At 47.0% G+C, this 17,165-nt stretch overlaps 1 protein-coding gene across 7 annotated transcripts in view; it reads right to left on the bottom strand.

Moving 5' to 3' along the window:
* Positions 1–5,786: 5,786 nt before the first annotated feature.
* HIPK2 (homeodomain interacting protein kinase 2) overlaps positions 5,787–17,165 on the bottom strand; it is a 138,209-nt gene continuing 126,830 nt past the window's right edge. For all 7 annotated transcript variants that reach the window (XM_065680716.1, XM_065680677.1, XM_065680687.1 and 4 more), the window contains exon 15: positions 5,787–16,835. In XM_065680716.1, the coding sequence (XP_065536788.1) occupies positions 16,368–16,835 (468 nt within the window). In that variant the 3' untranslated portion in view covers positions 5,787–16,367. The remainder of the gene's footprint in view (positions 16,836–17,165) is intronic.

The following is a 17,165-nucleotide window of genomic DNA, read 5'->3' as shown; positions in this document are numbered from 1 at the left end:
CATTACTGTAGCCAGGAGTCCTTGGAGAGTAATGGATTTACGAAGCCAGAGGACTCCTGTTTTTGTTCAAAGGAAGGGCAACTGAGATGGATGAATGGGCCTCCATGACCTTTCACCATCCACATCTTGTGTTGAAGTACTTCCATCAAATTGCTGGGAATCGATGGTTCCAGCACTGGATGTGTTGGAGTTGTTAACATTTGATATCCAACCGAGGTATTATAAAATCCTCTGCGCAGGCACAGCGCTGTTCCCTGTGATCAAAGGCAAGCCCTGTGATCAAAGGTACGTGTTTGAGGATCTTTGACTCCTCCTAGAGAAAAGCACTAGTGATATCCTTACTTGAGTGCTGAATGAATGTTCTGCTTACTTTTGCTTTACCTCTAGTACCAGCTATTTTTTTAACTGAAATCTTACTTTTCTGCAATTGTCTCTGTGTTCTCTGAATTCTTCTGCTACCTCTGTTTCAAAGCACAAGAATGGCTATGTCTCTCAGGAAGTTTCCCATCTCTCCCTGGTCTGGCTGGGATGGAGTTAATTTTCAGCACAGCAGCCCATATAGTCCTGTGTTTTGGATTTGTGTCCAAACCAGCACTGATAACACACCAGTGTTTTAGCTGTTACTGAGCAGCGCTTGCACAGGGTCAAGGCCTTCCCTCTTTCGCACCCTGGCCCCCCCAGTAGGCTGGAGATGGGGAATAGGCTGCGGTGGGGCAGCCAGGACAGCTGACTCTGACTGGCCAAAAGGATATTCCATACCATGTAATGTTATACTCAGCAATAAAAACTTGGGGAAGGGGGAGACTCCAGAGCCGCTGTTGCTCAGGGTCTGGCAGAGCATCAGTCTGCTCATGGGAAGTGGCGAGATGTGGGTTTTCTTCTTTACTTGTAAGCGAAGTATTACCTATTCTCAACCCAGCCTTCTTTCACACCCCTATACCTGACCAGGACTTAAAGACGTCACCTGGTACCCAGCCTGCTTTATTCATGTGGAAGCACCGCATCTAGTACAACGCGCTGGCCAGCGCTAACTTTCCGCAGCCGCCTAAGTGCAGCTAAACAACAGGAATAAGGCAGGGATTCGAAACCCCTTCGCTTCTTGGTACTAACAGCGTGTACCTGACACTCGCCGGAGGGAGCCGAGCCGAGCCGAGCCGAGCCGAGCGCTGCGGGCACCGAGCGCCCTCTGCCGGCCGCCGCGGCCCCGCGCCTCGGAGGGGCCCTGCGCTGCTCTGATTGCAGGCAGCGCCCAGCGGGGATGGAATCATGGTTCTGCCAGACGTGGTGGGAAGACGTGTTCCTGCGCTCCGACAGACTGCCTTGTGCGCGACCCACTGCCGCGGGGCTGGGCGGAAAAACGTGACCGAGGGGGCACCCGGTTTTCTTCCAGGGGCTCGGGCAACCCCTCCCCACTCTTCCCTAACTTTGGTTAGGGCAGTGGAAACTCGGCGCACCTGTAAATCCCCTTTTCGCCTATTTCCTTTTACTCCTGTTCGACCCGCTGCCTGGTTTCCACTTGGCTGTCTTTCATCTCCTCTTGTACCCAGTCTCAGAACATTTCGTACCCTTTTTCCACCTTTCCCAGTAATACCAGACCCTGCCCTTTCAGACAGCCTTTTTTACCTCCTTTGTTTTACCTGTCTGTGTTGTGAGCCCCCATTTCCATATTTTACCAGGCAGCATAAAGGCAGGTGGTGGTTTAGAGAATGAGACGGGGGCCAGTACACAGCTAGGGGGGACTGCATGGATGCAAGGAAAGGATTCCTGAACACTTTGTTTCTTCCTTGCCTGTGTTTTAACACCAGAGGGGCACACATGTGAAAGGTTAAAACACGCTAGGAAAGAGGTGCTTATCACAAGGCTGAACAGGGAGCTATCACCATCAGTATCTCTAGGCCTTGCCTCCCTGCAAACACAGTCATTCATGATATTATTTTAAAGCCTTAAAGCCTCCCTAACAAATCCCAACCTAATGGGATTTGCTTTTCCCGTCACCCTCCACTACACACGGTTGCTTCTTGCAGGCTGCACCAGCCCGCCCAGCACTCCTCCGCTTTCACCCACCCTGCTAAATTATGCACACACATGCTGGGGTCAAAACAATACTGAAAGAAAATAAAGGAGGCCAGGGGAGAGGTGAGGAAATGGGATCGTGCAGGACAAGGGTCATTAAATGAAAGAGGAGGGGGTGTTCTGAGCCCAGAGGAAGCAGGGATAAGGAGGGAGCACTGGCTCACTGACACAGAAGAGAGCAGAGCTCCAACATCTGGGGACTCCACACGATATAATGTTTTTAAGAACAGGGTGGACAAACAATCTCTGCAGGTAAAGCACGGTTGAACCTTCACTGAGGCCTCCTGCAGTCACCTTCCAAACTTGCCTTCGTTATTTCCATCACTCCTGCTCCGTGAACTGAGGGGGCCTGTAGCTCTGTGAGGGAGAGAAGCAGATCAAGGGTATTTGGGTGTGGAAGAAACACCCTCCAAGAGCTAAAGAGAGCTTTTCTGCTGCAGTAGAGCTGTGACTCAAACCCTGGCCTTAGGGGGAGCAGTTCGGTAGCAGCCTTGCTCCTTGTTTGTGCATTTTCAGGCTGTCCCATAGCATCTGGAGGGGATGGAGACTTTTGTCTCAGGGTCCAGTCACAGTATTGTGATCTACACTAAGTCCTTCCTTTTAACCATACTCACCCCTCCCCACCCCTTTTCTTTTTCCTGTGACATTACTGCAAGTTTTAGTTAATCATTTTTAATGAGCTTGGGATAAAAAAAGATAATAAAATGACTTTTTCATATTTAATGAGCTCACACACCAGAGGCAGTCCAAGTACAAATGGGAAGCATTCCAGATGCTTCCTGGACTTGTGGCCTCCTGCATCCCAAAACCACATGTCTGGACGTGTCCAGAAAGGCCTGTGCACAAATGCAGCCTGGAGCTTAGTGTACTTAAGCTGTCTGGTGTGCCTTTTCATTGGACATTGTTGCAGGGTTAACACAGGGAGTGCTGCTCCCTGGCTTGTGCTGTGTCCCCAGGGCTGGCACAACGGTGGCAGCACTGCCTGGATAATCCTGCTCCTGTCCCAGCCTGCTGCCTTGACAAATAGGCTTTAGCGTGGCTCAGGATCTGCATCGAGCTCCTCCTGTGGCTGCTTTCCTCTGAACAAAAGCCCCAAATAGCACAGACTTTGATATACAGCACAGTGCTGGGGCCTTTAAATAACAGCCTTTATTTGCTCATTATTTGCACAGCTACCTTGCAGAAGAAAACATAAAAGGAAAGCACAGTGCAGGAAATGCTGATGCAGGCATATTTACCCTGGCCTGACTGGCATAGCAGGAAAGAGGATACAAGAATTTACAAGATGCAGGGCCACAGCTCCAGCATGGGTGTGCTGTGGCCATCTGACACACATGTGTAAGTCACTGAGGCATAACAGTCTGCATTTCACAGGACAGGACCATTCCTCTCCCTCTCCCAGTTCCCATTTTCCATTTTCATTTGAAGTGAAAAGCAACGAGGATGGCAGAGCAGTGCTTAAAGTCAGACAAGCTCTCCTCATATATGCATAAATATGAATTTAGGTGCCAGACTTCGGATGCCAAAGAATAAAAACATAGCTGCTGCATTGAGGACAAGCAGCCCATGCCAAGAACAGCAGCATCACGTACACCACGTCAGTGTGTCCCCTGCCCTCCTAGTTTTAAGTTAGAGCCATACTCACCTTGAATGGACTTGTTTGCCTGAGGTGAACACGCAAAGCAGCAGCAGAGATTCCTTCTGGCCCAGAAAGAGCTGGAATGGCCCAAGCTTGGTGGTGGTGATTTGTACCAGCTGCTCAGGCTCGTGCTCTCCAGGTGCTGACATTACTGAAGCTCCAGTGGGTTTGAGCTATAGGAGGAGAGGTGTTTAACCTTAGCTCCACAGCAGGCTGGGCTCGCCAAGCTCTGCCAGGTGGCTTAAGCCGTGTGCATGTTGCATTTGGCGTCTTCTAAGTGAGCTCAGAGGAACAGGGGATGAATTTCTTGTGACCAGCTGTGCCAGTGGAAGATGCATGGACAGTCCTTGCCCTCTTCTGGTCAGTAGGAGCTCTCTTGGGTTTCAGTTCAATCTGAACTCGGGACTCAGGAGTATTTACAAGTGAATATGCAGGTACATCACCACTCTGAGCAGAAACCTGGGAAATGGCTGCGCTTGCAAACCATTCCTTGGCGTTGGGCAGTCTGGAGTCCAGGCTTGGGCCACTGATGGTGATGGATTCTGTAAGACCATTCTCATCGCTCCCATCCCCCTCTGTGGTGGCTGAAAACCCCCGCTGTTTTCACAGGCTCCGTTAGAATCAGCCCTGCTTAAATTGAGAAACAATTTTCCTCTCCTGGGAAAAAAGGCTCAGAAAGTACATTCCCCAGGTACAATGCAATTTTTATCTGGCTCGGCCTTGGACAACAGAATGACAAATAGGGTTCTGCAGGTTTTATAGTTCTACAAAACAAAAGAACAAAGAAGACACTGTAACGTGACACAAACATGGGGAAACTCTGCACTGGTTAATCTAGCTCTTCTGCATTTACGGCCGTTCCTGAGATCAGATCATTCGCTGATGTCTCCTCCTTATACCATGACCCAGGAAACTCGCCGTTTCCAGCAGAGCACCTAACCATGCAATTACCTGTTAGCGTATGTCTAAATAACTTGAAGTTTAACAGGACACACGGTTTAAAATTAAACACAGACTTAAAGGGTTTGCTGAACAGGCACAGGCATTACAGCTTTAACTGCTTTTGCTGAGCTGGGTCTCAGACAGTTTACGGCAGCTCGGAAAAAGGTCCTGTGACCTCTTGCTACCTAAAATTTCTCATCTACCTAGAAATTCATCGCAAATGCTCCCTGCTTATTCCAGGGATTCTGCAGGCAGAAGCCTGGAAAACCAAGCCCAGGGAAAGGAGCCTTTGCCTCACTGCTGGCATTCTCTGGTGAAACAAGCGTCCTGCTCTACCTGAAGGTGTATGTCCTGATGCAAGCCCATCTGCAGTTACCACATGCTTGCAGACACCATTCATTGGACACCCAATGCAAAGGGTGGCCCCTGCAGCATACACAGGCTGGTACAACCCATTGAACATCCCTCTGGTTATCCCCTGGAATGGACAAGCTGCAGTAACAATATGGATCCCACATCTTGGACAGGAGTCACTGTGTTGGGAAAGATCAGCAACAGAACCAGGTAGGTCTTACTCTCCCTCTGTTGAGAGGAGTTGTGGAGCCATTTGCCTCCTCCATGGTGTAATAGGGGACCCTTTGCAGACACTCCTTCCTGTTTGCTCCTGAGCAAACCTCATGGTGGAAATCAGATGCAGCCCAAAGGGCAGGTTCTGTTACTGGCAAGAGGTGGTGATTTAAGCATCTTAACATGTATTAAAGGAGGAAAGGAAAGGGAGCAAATGAAATGAGGGATAAAGAAAAGGAAAACCAGGCTGGTATTTGCAGCTGATCCCCACACTTCAAGTCAGCACAGCCGGACATAGCAGGGAGCTCTCAATCGAGCTGAACACAGCAGCTCTGAGCAGCCTCCTGCGCTTCAGTGAAGCCCAGAACTGGACACCTGAACGCAGATGGTTTTCTTCCCTGGGAAAGAAATACATCTCACAAACCTAAAGGGAAACCATCTATTATTAATGATAGTGTTACTGCTGCTTTCCAACAGGCTGAGGAGGTTAAATAAGACTAACTGAAAACTAAACAGATGCTCAGACCAAACTTGAGCTAGCGAGAAGACACACAGGCACACAAACTTTGCAGTGACTTAAAACAGTTTAATGTAATTCCAAGACAAAGTGTGATTACATTTCTACACATATACAATATGCATATGTGAGTTGACAAATTCTGATTAATAACTCGTTTCACCTCAGAGACCGAAAAAATGATCAAAAAGAAACCGTGAATAACAAGCTATAACATAGTTCACCACAACGGGACCTCCTTTCTCACCCTACAGTTAGTAATATTACAATTAAAATAACTATATTCTTCTATAATGTATTTTCTGTTAAAATCATCTCATAAATTTACAATGCTATTATTAGTTTCCAAGACTAATATAAATTCACTCCATTTTTCTACAACGAAAATGATTATTAATTAGAAGCACACAACGTCATGATGAAAAACACAAGCATTTCTTTTTCTTTTTAGTAGCAAGAACTTGATTGGTTAAGAATTAGTTTTCCTGTAAAACATTCTAAAGCCAAGTAAAATATCCATTCTTATAACATACCTATAATATGAGACTAAGGAATAGGTTACATATAGGTCTACAACACATCAGTTTGTTTTTGTTTTTTTCTTTTAAAAGAAGAAAGACGTATTACCAAAAGAAAAATAAAGGAAAAAAAGGAAGGAAAAAAACCCCAAAACAAACCCAAAAGGAAAAGAGAAAGGGACAATTCACGCAGGAAAGAAGCCGTACACAAGAAAATACTGTTGCACACAATAATTTCCACAAAGATTAACATGGATTAACACTCTTATTACAGAAACCGTACAGTGAAGGAACACAACGGCTCAGGGCTTTCGTGGGGTTACTGGGCTGAGATGATGCTGTAGAGAAAGAACCGCTTGAGGTCCAGAGCTGGGGCAGGGGCATCTTCTCCCTTGTGATTGTGGCAGCTTTTCACAGCCCTCCCCCAACTTCCCCTTAGTAGTTTTGGTGCAGTGTAGATTAACTTCCACTTTCCATCCAGAGTACGCTGGGCTCGCGGGCAGTCGAAAGGCATCGATCATTCCCTCCGCTTCCCCCCTCCTGCCTTTACAAGGGTTTTACAGCTCACAAGTGTTTCACCCGTTGGTTCTTTTGATCTACCCGAAGTCTAGACTCTCCACCTTCCGAGATGCCCCTCTTTCTTCTCTCTTTCTTGCTCCCTCTCTTACTCCCTCTCTCTCTCACACACACTCCTTTAATAAAGCTATTAACGACACTTCCTCTCCTTTCAGAAATTTGATTTGGTATGAAAGATACAGGCTACATTCTGGTTCTGCCCAAGTAGAATCTGGTACCCAAAATGCCTCGATTGCTCTGTTGGTGAAACATGGGATGAGGAGATCCTTTTTTACACCTGAAATGGCTGTGCCCTGGAAAATCCGTGGAAGTTTTGAGTAGAATACAGAGAAAAAAAAAACCCCAACCAAATAAAAGAAAATAAAGAATCGAACACATAAGGGTTGTGGGGGAGAAAAGCCAGAAGTGTTGTACGTAACCACGTGAGGTGGAAGCATTGCAGAAGCGCTTTATTTCCTTGCTGAGGGCAGAGGTGCTGTATGTAACCTTCCAGACCCTGCAGGATGTGTGTCGCCAGTGCCAGAAACCCCTTCTTGCCTAACAAACTGCAAGCCAAGGTATTCAACAAGGCTCTATGGCTCCTTCATGTGAGTGTGCTGGTATCTGTGGGCCTGACTCCCCCCATGAGAACAGGCGGCCAGGCAGGCGCTGGGGGCAGTGAAGCCTGTGGGTTGGGTGGCAGTGCATGGTGGGGAAGGGTGGACGTTTTCCATCTGGCCCGAGTCCTGCTGACAGTCCTGGCTTGCCGTGGGATACGTTATCGCTTTGGTAATGGGGGTGATGGGATGGGCATGGCAGCCCCGGAATGGTGCTGAGAGGAGGAGGAGGAGGAGGAGGCAGGATGCACTACACCAGCCCCACCGCTGCTGATTGTACTGGGAGCAGCACAGGCACCCAACTGCAAAGCATTGCCCATCGCCCCTTTTCACTACCTCTGCTCTAGGCTGGCTGATACAGCCCCGTCAGGCATGATGGAAACACGAAAGGAGCCCTCCCAGGAGTACGTGAGCTCCGCAACTGAAACTCGGTTCTTCAGAGGTATTCATACACGTATTTTAAATGCCAATTCCTGTACTTCCGTGGCCTCAGAGTACCATTTTGCCTAGCAGACATTTATACCATGTTCACTGGCTACCCGAGTGAAAGAACACAACAGACAAAACTAGACAGCTAAGTGAGACTGGGGAGGAGGGAATGTGGTATATCAAAATGCAAAGTACAAGGTAACAGCACTGACGGGAACTGGCATGGGCTGAGAAAACAGAGTTGACAAGGAGATGGTCAGTGAACTTTGTGTTCCGTTTACTGGTGCAAAACATGTCTGTGGTGGTAAGCACTGCTTGTAAGAAAGGGGTGAACACACGAAAGCCAAATTACAGCATTATTGCCTCCGAGTGGCTGTCACACACATGCACACAGACACACACACACAACACCCCGACCCCCCAAAATAAAAACAGGCATTCGCTAACTCAGGAATTAATAGTTTGGCTAATGATTTATCAACAGTACAACGTAATCCTTCCTTTGAATATCCTTCATTCTCCTGATGCGGGTATCTTCATCCAGATGAGGATCCTACATAGAACAGTGACTTTAGCATCGTGCCCCCTGCTTCAACCCACGGAGCCTGATAAACCACGTTATTAAAACAAGTGAACAAACAAGTAGCTTATCTGTTGGACTAAATCTTCAAAGTGGTGGAGTGTTTTTTTGACCAGACTTTGGAAATACAGTGGATTATACCTGACCTCTGGACTGACCTTCCAACACTATGTTATATCTCGAAACAGAATATACATATTAAAGACACACTTGGACTTTTCCATTTTGAACGGGCGAAATTAAAAAGAGGCAGCTGTACTGAGTTTTTGAAGGTGTCACTTATAAACACAAGATTTCCCTTAAAAAGTACCAGTTTAAATGTAAACTATAAAACACTGTAATAACTATAAAATGTAGCCAGAAAACTGTTTAAGTAGCCACAGTCTATTATTCAGTTCATATTGGTTTAAAATGTGACTCATTAAATATCTTCTAGAAGGCCAAAGCATTTTACAGTAGCTATAAACATATATACTTACATGTGCATTTTAACATCACAATTGATTAAAATACATAAAAGAAGTAATCTATTCCTTGGTTTAATTTCTTTTTTTTTTCTTTTCTTTTTAAAGATTCACTGTCTTCAGAATTCACTCAAGCAACAATGACCAGGGTGGGCATTTATCGCTATTCCGCCCCTACGGAGTTCAGAGTCTTTGAATCAAAGTTCAAGCTGGCTACATGTTTTCAAAAAGGCTAAAACCAGGATGAATGCCCACATTTGAGGTAATTATTGCCATTAGGTCACAGTTTGCGTAATATAAGTGTATCTAAATCCTTCTCTTTAAAAAAACAAAGGTATCCCGCAGTGCTGGGGGGTACCTTTTGGAGCAATCAGAATCCAGAATCCTGATCAGTGGGTTTGCTTCCAAAGGAGTCGGCGGTCCCGGAGCACCAGGCAACCCTGGGACAGCCGCCGACCAGCCTAGAGCTCAGGCCAGCAAGCCTGCAACAAGCCAGTTTTAATTTCTTTTTAAAGGAAAAGGAGACAAAAGGAAAACCAGAGGTGCCATAAAATAGATGGGCATCGTTTCTGATCAGAATCCCATACTGAAGCTTTTCTATCTGCCTTATTCCTTTCCAAACAGTTTGCTGGAAAAAACAGTAATAAAATCAAAACGCATCGGCATTAAATATTAACTCTATGCCAGCACTGCAAAAACTCCTTGGTTATGATGTTCTGAAAGTGGGATAAGCTTTGCTTTTGCTCTGAGCACTGTTGCCCCATTGCTTTCTGTTTCAAAGAGGAAACCTTGTTTGAAAAAAAGAGAAAGAAGAAGAGGAAGAAGAGGAAGAAGAGAAAGAAAGAAAGGAAAGAAAGGAAAGAAAAGAAAGAAAGGAAAGAAAGGAAAGGAAGGAAAAGAGGGAAAGAAAGGAAGGGGAAAAAAATAATCCCTGGCTGTCAGAAGTACACGCAAGTATTTACAAGGTTTGTGTGAATCTGCACACAGTTCCCCTCACAGCGAAAGAGTTAAGAACAGAGATGTCACAATATTTATCAGTGCAGTAAAAAATATCATTTTTGGAAAAAAATATACCTTTAGTATTGCCTTTCTTAGCTTAACTATGATAAGCAAAAGATTAAAAACAAAAACTTTTATCTTCAAACACACATGAATAGTCTGTTATAGCAGCACTGCTAAAACTGGAAGGACAAAGCTAACCCGTAAATGAGAAACAGGAGTTCCAAACCATAAATGCTGAACACAAATCCTCCTAGTACGCTTCCTAAGACTTCTGACGAACCAAGTCAATCTGCCATTCAAATTTCACTCTTGACACACACAAATGCTCTAAACCATGTCCTCCAACTGAAAACATTTGACACGCACAGAGCACAGCACGGGTCACCTCCAGTCTGCTTCTCACACCTGCATCAGCAGCTCCTCACAGGTAACTACTACTTCTGGGTCACTCCCAGCAATGCCATTTGTCACGGGGGGGGGGAAAAAGACACCTCCAGCACTGAGCCCTGGGTCAGCAGAGCTCCTCTGCATGCTGCCAGTGCTTCCTTCGAGGGGCTGCCCCTGTGGTGGGTCTCACTGCGTGCCTGCGGTGGGTGGTGAGCATGGTGGCATCACGGTGTCTCTTGCAGGTAGTGTTCCCTGGTGGAGGGAAGGAGGGACTATGGGGATGGGGACCAGCCTGGATTGGCCAGCGCCTTCTGTCCAATGCATTACTCTAGCAAGGAGCCTGCACACAGCCATCTACTGCCATCATGGCTTCAAGCACCGCTGTACAACAGTGTACCTCGCTCAACATCAGCAGCCCAGGGTGAAACTGTCACTGCCGTGAGAGGCAGCTTTGTTGGAGTACAGCAGTGGGGAAACCCCAGCAGCGCAGATCCATCTTTTCCTCCCCACGTATGGAGGGAGCAGAGTGATTTGTAGGCACAGAAGCGGGCCACAAGAAGTAAGCTGTGGGACTCCTCCTCACACAAGGATGGGGGCTGACATGAATGAGTGCCCTGGACCACAGATCAACTGCTTTGAAGCTCCCACAGCAAATGAGACCACAGCAGGGACAGCTGTCAGCAGGAAGGGGGAAGTCATTTCCTTTCACATATTTCCCTTCTGCGCTGCCTACCCTCAACAAAGACTATTCCTGCAGACTTTGTGTACAGGTATCCAGGACTTGGTCCACAACTAGCACTGCAGATCTCTGATGGGCTGATTGCCAAGCCATGGAAGAACACACACCCAAGTCCAACATCCTTGCCCAGCTGTGCCTGGCCCAACCATGGCAGCACTGTTTGGGTCCAACCCACGGAACAAAACCAGCATCTTAAATCCAAGAAAGGAAACGCTACAGAAGCATGCAGGGCATCCAGAAGCTTATCCACACTACGCAGCTCACCATTTCCACACCACATTTTCGCCACTGAAACACTTTAATCAATGTGAACAATAATGAGAGAAGAATAAAGTTTTCGACATCCCCCTAACATTTAGGATAGCAGCAATATTTAGTGTGATTTCTCTGCTTGTCAAGCTAGCTACTCAAAATGATAAGAAAAAGAAGAGAAAGGAAAGATGGAGTTCCACAGTGTATCCCCATTGCCTGGTGGTCATGATTTTCATTTCATTTCTGAAGTGTGTGTGGGTCTCTTTTTCTCTCTCAGTATCTTTGGTTAAAGAAAAAAACAGGTTTATTGCCCGTTAAGTTTGCTAATGGAATTGCCTTCAACCAAATTACAAGACATCATTCCTTCAGAGTATAAAGGAGGAAAAATGTCACAAACAGAAGCGTCCCTTTCTTGGAATGTTTTGCATATTACGACAAAACTACTAGAGAAAGTGAGAGAGAGAGAGAGAGAAAGAGATCTGCCAAGGCCCAATTTGCTGGGTGCAAGCAGGTACAGCTCTGCTGAGGAAGATGCAATTGCATTTGCTCTCAAATGACTGGATTTGGTGAGTCTGTAGTGAGAAAGTGCTTCCCTTCAGGTTTTCCTTTCTGCTCATGTTAGTGGCTCTCTCCCCTTCCTCCTGGAATCTGGTTTCACAGCAGGACTTTGAACATACACCTCTGAGGAGAGGCAACGTCCGCGCTTCATTCTGCTTCCAGCACAAGAATGCAAGACGAGGAAAGGGATCGCCTTTTCACTGCGCCAACCCTAAGCCGCCCATAGAACTTCCAGTATCTAAACATTCACCTCCCCTCTCAAGTTCCCATGCTGTTTACCCCATGCACACAAAGAACACCAACCCAACCACGCCAACCTCATTTTGAGCACAAGCCGGTTGCTATTACGTAGGTGGCACCAGCAGCAGGCAAAGCTTTTGATTCCTCTGCTGACCTCACCGTGTTTCCCCTGTGACTTATCACACCACCTTTTCCATACTATGCCTTCAGGCAGGTGTGAGGGAACAGGTGTTGCTCAGCTCCCCGTACCCACCAGAAAACACAGCTCTCACAAGGTGTCACACCATCGAAGCGATTCAATGGCTGTGCTGTGCACCCCCTGCAATCGCTGTGGCCCAACATCATCATCTGACCACCTACAGCTGAAAGATCAGCAGCTCCTCCCAATGGGAAAGAGGGCTCCTCCAATGCACACCATGCCCCTTCTCACTGCCAGCCTGTACTGTTGTGACAGCTTCACTGCCAAACGCACCCCAAAAATCAGATTAGAGCACTCATGGGAGAGCAGGTCAGAGGGGTATGCAGGGAAAATGCAATTAATACAAGTAAAACATTACTGTGATTGAGATTGTAACCTTCCACGCTTCACTGGTCCTAGGCCAGAGGAGCGCATAAACAAGTAATTAACTTGAAGGGTTTAAGTCTGTTCTTTCGCAAAGCACTCAAGTGCATGATTAACTTTAAGTCTCTGCTGAAGTCCTACCCTATTTTTTAATGGAATTTAAATTCAGTCACTGCTTCCCCCCATTCTAACAGAGCAGGCGATGCAAATGAAAACATGAACATCTAAACTCCAGAAACCAGAATAGCTTAATAAATTCCACTACAAATAATTATAAAAGGAAGGAAAATCTACATCAAAAAAGACCTCAACAAACCCCTAAAAGCAAATTAAGCACCCTGGCCCTGTGAACAGCTGCAGTGAGAGTGGAAGAGCAGGTGAGGAACCCTGCCTTGTCTGCGGCCGTGCTTTACCCAGGTAATGCTATCCATGGGCACCAGTGTCCTTTATCCAGTGATGGGAATGAGAGCCACACTCAGGCACTTTTGCCATGGCTCCGCTGATAGCCCTGTTTCTGGAGAGCCATCTATCTGCTTTCTCCTTTGGGAAAACCAAACCCTTATGTGTGTAGCATGGCCTTGGATTCATTGAAAAGGCCCAGTGATCACGGCCTAGAGCACAAATAGGTCTTGATCTCGTACAAATATCCCATCGACGAAGTGATAGCGAGCTGGATCCTAGGGTACCAAGGTCGTTACGTGCCTTTGATCCAGCTCTCCTGACAGATCATTACGTTAGCTGCTGTTTGGTTTTGGCCTCATGAATGAATGTTTCTGGACTTATTCTCAAAATACAGATGTGACCTGAAGGATAACTCCTGTCCCTCAAGGCTGTAACCACCCTACTTCCCCTAAGTTAGTGGCAGAGTTCTCATCCTCGGGACAGCGCTGTTTCCCCTTCCTCCTGCAGTTTTCACAAACACAGCAACCCATGAAGAGAAATAAAATTAACAACAATAACAACAATACTAGAAGAGAAAAATACTAATCCACAAAGACTAAGGAATGAGTGTGCAATTAAAACCCAGAGTAAAATATAATAATATTAAAATAATAATAATAACCATACAATAAAATCACATCTTTTCTTTCCATGACACAAGCAGCATGACGCTCTCGCTCCCAAACTGGTGGAAGAGGAGAGGAATGCAACAGAGCAAGCAGGGCTTTATTGTCCTGCCTCAGATGAAAGGGGATGTGTTGTCTTTCCATAGGAAGAGGGGGTTAAGGTGCATAGGCTGCTGGGAGATCGCATCCTCATCTACACTGTATTGAGCTAGAATGAAGGACAGGCAGGAGGAGAAAACTGTGCAAGGGTAGCCCAGGAACCAGAGCTGGCAACCAGGGAGGGTATTTGGTGGTTTGCCAGAAGACAACAGCCTTGTTGAACAGCCTGTACATAGCAGGATCCCTTCTTCTTCCAGACCAGCCAAGCACTTACCACAAGACAATACACTTGCCTTTCTGCCAGCTTCTCCCATCTGAGAAAGCCTCCTTCCCCACTGCCACCCAGGGAACCCAGCCCTCGCCACTGGGCTGAGGAACTTGCTGGTTTCCGGCATCTTCTGAAACACCTGAATACTCCATGCTCTAGTTAAAGGGAAATGTAGAGTGGAACCAAGCAGCCACACAGACTTCAGCCTTCACAGAAACCTTCTATCAAACTCTCTTCTCTCCTTCCTCCCCAGGCCATCCACAGGCGTGGGTACTCCAGAGACACTTCCAAGTACTGATGCACCAACGAAACCACCCTCTGCACCGAACCCAACTGTGGGAAAGGCTCTCTTTAGACATGGTTGGAAAACAAGATGACCATACAGTATTCTAGGCATGGAGGACCCATAGGACTACTGTGGTCTCTGGTTCCAGGGTCACTCTGCTGCCACAGACAATGTGCTGGGCAATACGCGAGAAGGCAGGAGGGGAAGTGCGCAGTGCCACAGCTACGTTACAGGGGTAAGGCCCAATGTATTACAATATTCTTTTTAGTTAAGAAACCTGAGTTTGACGCTCTCAGCTGAATTTTCTCATGTTTGCTTTGGGGCTCCAGTCCTTTCCTGACCCCCTCCCATCGAAAGACGTAGTGAGAGATGCTGGCAATAACCTGTGTTTCCCCCTTTCATGGGCTAAAGGTTTGTTCCCATTTCAGACACACCACTGGGACAACCCAACAACTCCACGGAGTATGTTGGCAAACAGCAGAAGGTGAATTCAGTTTCTGGGGAGAAAACCTGCTATTTCCACAGGACAAAACCAGACCAGTCCACAAACGAATCCCCAGACCCTCTGGGAGCCACCCTGGGTCTCACAACTGACCCAGTCACTTCCAGCCCATCCAGTGCTCAACAAAACACCCAGCTGTACGCACTTCTAACCCCGATGAGCCTCCTCAACACCTCACCAAATGAGCTAAGATTGATGACGTGGGAGAAAGAAACCCACCACCACCACTACCAGAAGAAGAAAATCAGCGATAACAACCCAAAACAAAAAAAGCAAAGAAGAGCTGAGAGTAAATTCCGACTAGCCTCAGTCAGTTCCTAGGAGTACCAGTGGAAGTAAACCCTTAAACCGCGTCTGTAGTTTGGTAAGGCACTACGAGGGAATGATGTAAAACTAAGACTGTGACAGTTGTAATGGCTGTGCCGAGGAACACACCACAGAGAGAAGGCAGCATCTGCACGCACACGCACGCACGCACACACACACACACGTACATACCTGGACAATCACATTTGTTACATGCCTATGTTATATCACTTTTCTTTGTGCAATCACATTGAGGAATAGTCTATTGGTATCGTTGAAGTTCAACACAAAAAGAGTAAAAAGGGCTTATGACCTGTATAGTGCTACATTCTACCGGGGCAGGGGGGTAGCTAAAATGTCTCCTCCTATACTAAAACGGCTAGGGACTGAAAAGGAAGAATTCCAAATAAAACAAAATGAAACACAACTGAAATCCAACATACATTATTAGAGATCTCGTTTAAGAACAGCATTTCTCAGGGATTTATCCAGTGTGTTCAAGGAAAGGGAGAAACATCCCCATTGCTTCTGCTCTCAACCAGTGCTGCACGGCCTCTTTTGCCCAGGTGTGTTTAAACGTTGTAGCGCTAGATCCAAATTTACAGCACTGGGACAACATTTCCTTCTCCTCCCTCAGCCTCCCTAACCCACTTTCTGTTTCCAAGAAAAAAAACCCCAAATTTATGTAATGCTTTGAGATACAAAGAGCACTGCAAAGATGGGGTATAAACTCTCTGAAATGCTGGATAAATCCCCAATCCATATACCTACTGGATTAAAAACCTAATGGATTTCATTGTAGGTGTTCTGGACAACAACATTTCTAAATGTAGCTCACTATTGGATGAAAATAACCTTTAAAAGTCTGTTGGTGAAGTTCTTCAAAAGACAGGACCCGCGGGAGGGTCCTTCTGCTTCTCTTTCTAGTTTGGTGCAGAATGGTTGGTTTTTGTGGTTTGTTTTATATTTTTTTTCTGTTCTTTTTTTTTTCATTTTCTTTTTTTTTTTTTTTAAATAAAAAGTGTAGAATTGGTTCTCCCCTTTCTTTCCTCTTTTTCGCTTCTTCCTTAAAGTCTCCTTCTTTCAAGTTTCATGCGAGCCTCCCATTGTATTGTTAAGTTTGTCCTGTTCTTCAGTACAAAAGCAGCCGCCTCACTTCCCCAGGGATGGGTGCGTCTCTCACTCCTTATTCCAGTGTTTAGATGTAAGGGTACTGGTTGACCTTGGTGGGGCTCAGTGGGTATCCAGTGTAGACTGTGGAGGCTGGAGAAGCACTGATATAGGTCTGATGGGCAAACTGAGCCTGGTACTGGCTCGGGTGGATGGTGGGTGAGGGCAGCACCCGCGGGCCCATGCTGACGGGGACCTGGTGGACGATGCTGGCGGGATAGGTGGTGTGCTGCACGGCATGCCGCGCAGACCCTTGCGAGGCCACCAAGTGCGCGACGGTGCCCGTGGAGCCCAGGGCGGCGGGGGCCGTGTATGTGTAGAGGTGGGGCTGGGTGGGCAGGTGAGCAGCGGCAGCCGCGGCCAGGTGAGGATGGACTGTACCGTGGCTGGGACTGTTGTGCGGGAAAGAGTACGGGGCCTGAGCTATTGTTGGAGTGATGTAGGCTTGCTGTCTCCGGTGACTCCCTGTGCGGTCGGTCGTGATGTGCTGCTGGGCCTGGATAAAGACAGCAACAGTGATAAGTGGTTACAACACAGGAGATGGCTCTTTACCACCTCAGTGGTGCCTGGGAGCCTCCCTGTGACACCAGGGAAGTCCCCTGTGCTCCTCCTGGCACCCTCAGCATCGGCACAGTCTGCCCTTGGAAACGGGTGACAGCAAAGGGTCCCTCCTCCCAAGCCTAGGAAGTCCTCGTGGTTTCATACATTCACCTAAATGGCCCCCAAAAGGACAGTGGAGTCCCCCAGTTTGAGCCACAGCTACCACAAAGACCCGACCTTGGAAGCCCAGCTCCTAAGAACACCCTCCACAAGTCCAGTCACACGC

Source organism: Lathamus discolor, chromosome 1 (genome assembly GCF_037157495.1).
Source record: "Lathamus discolor isolate bLatDis1 chromosome 1, bLatDis1.hap1, whole genome shotgun sequence".
NCBI classification, from domain to species: domain Eukaryota; kingdom Metazoa; phylum Chordata; class Aves; order Psittaciformes; family Psittacidae; genus Lathamus; species Lathamus discolor.
Note: the sequence above shows the minus strand (reverse complement) of the source record. Positions and strands in the feature narration are given on the sequence as shown.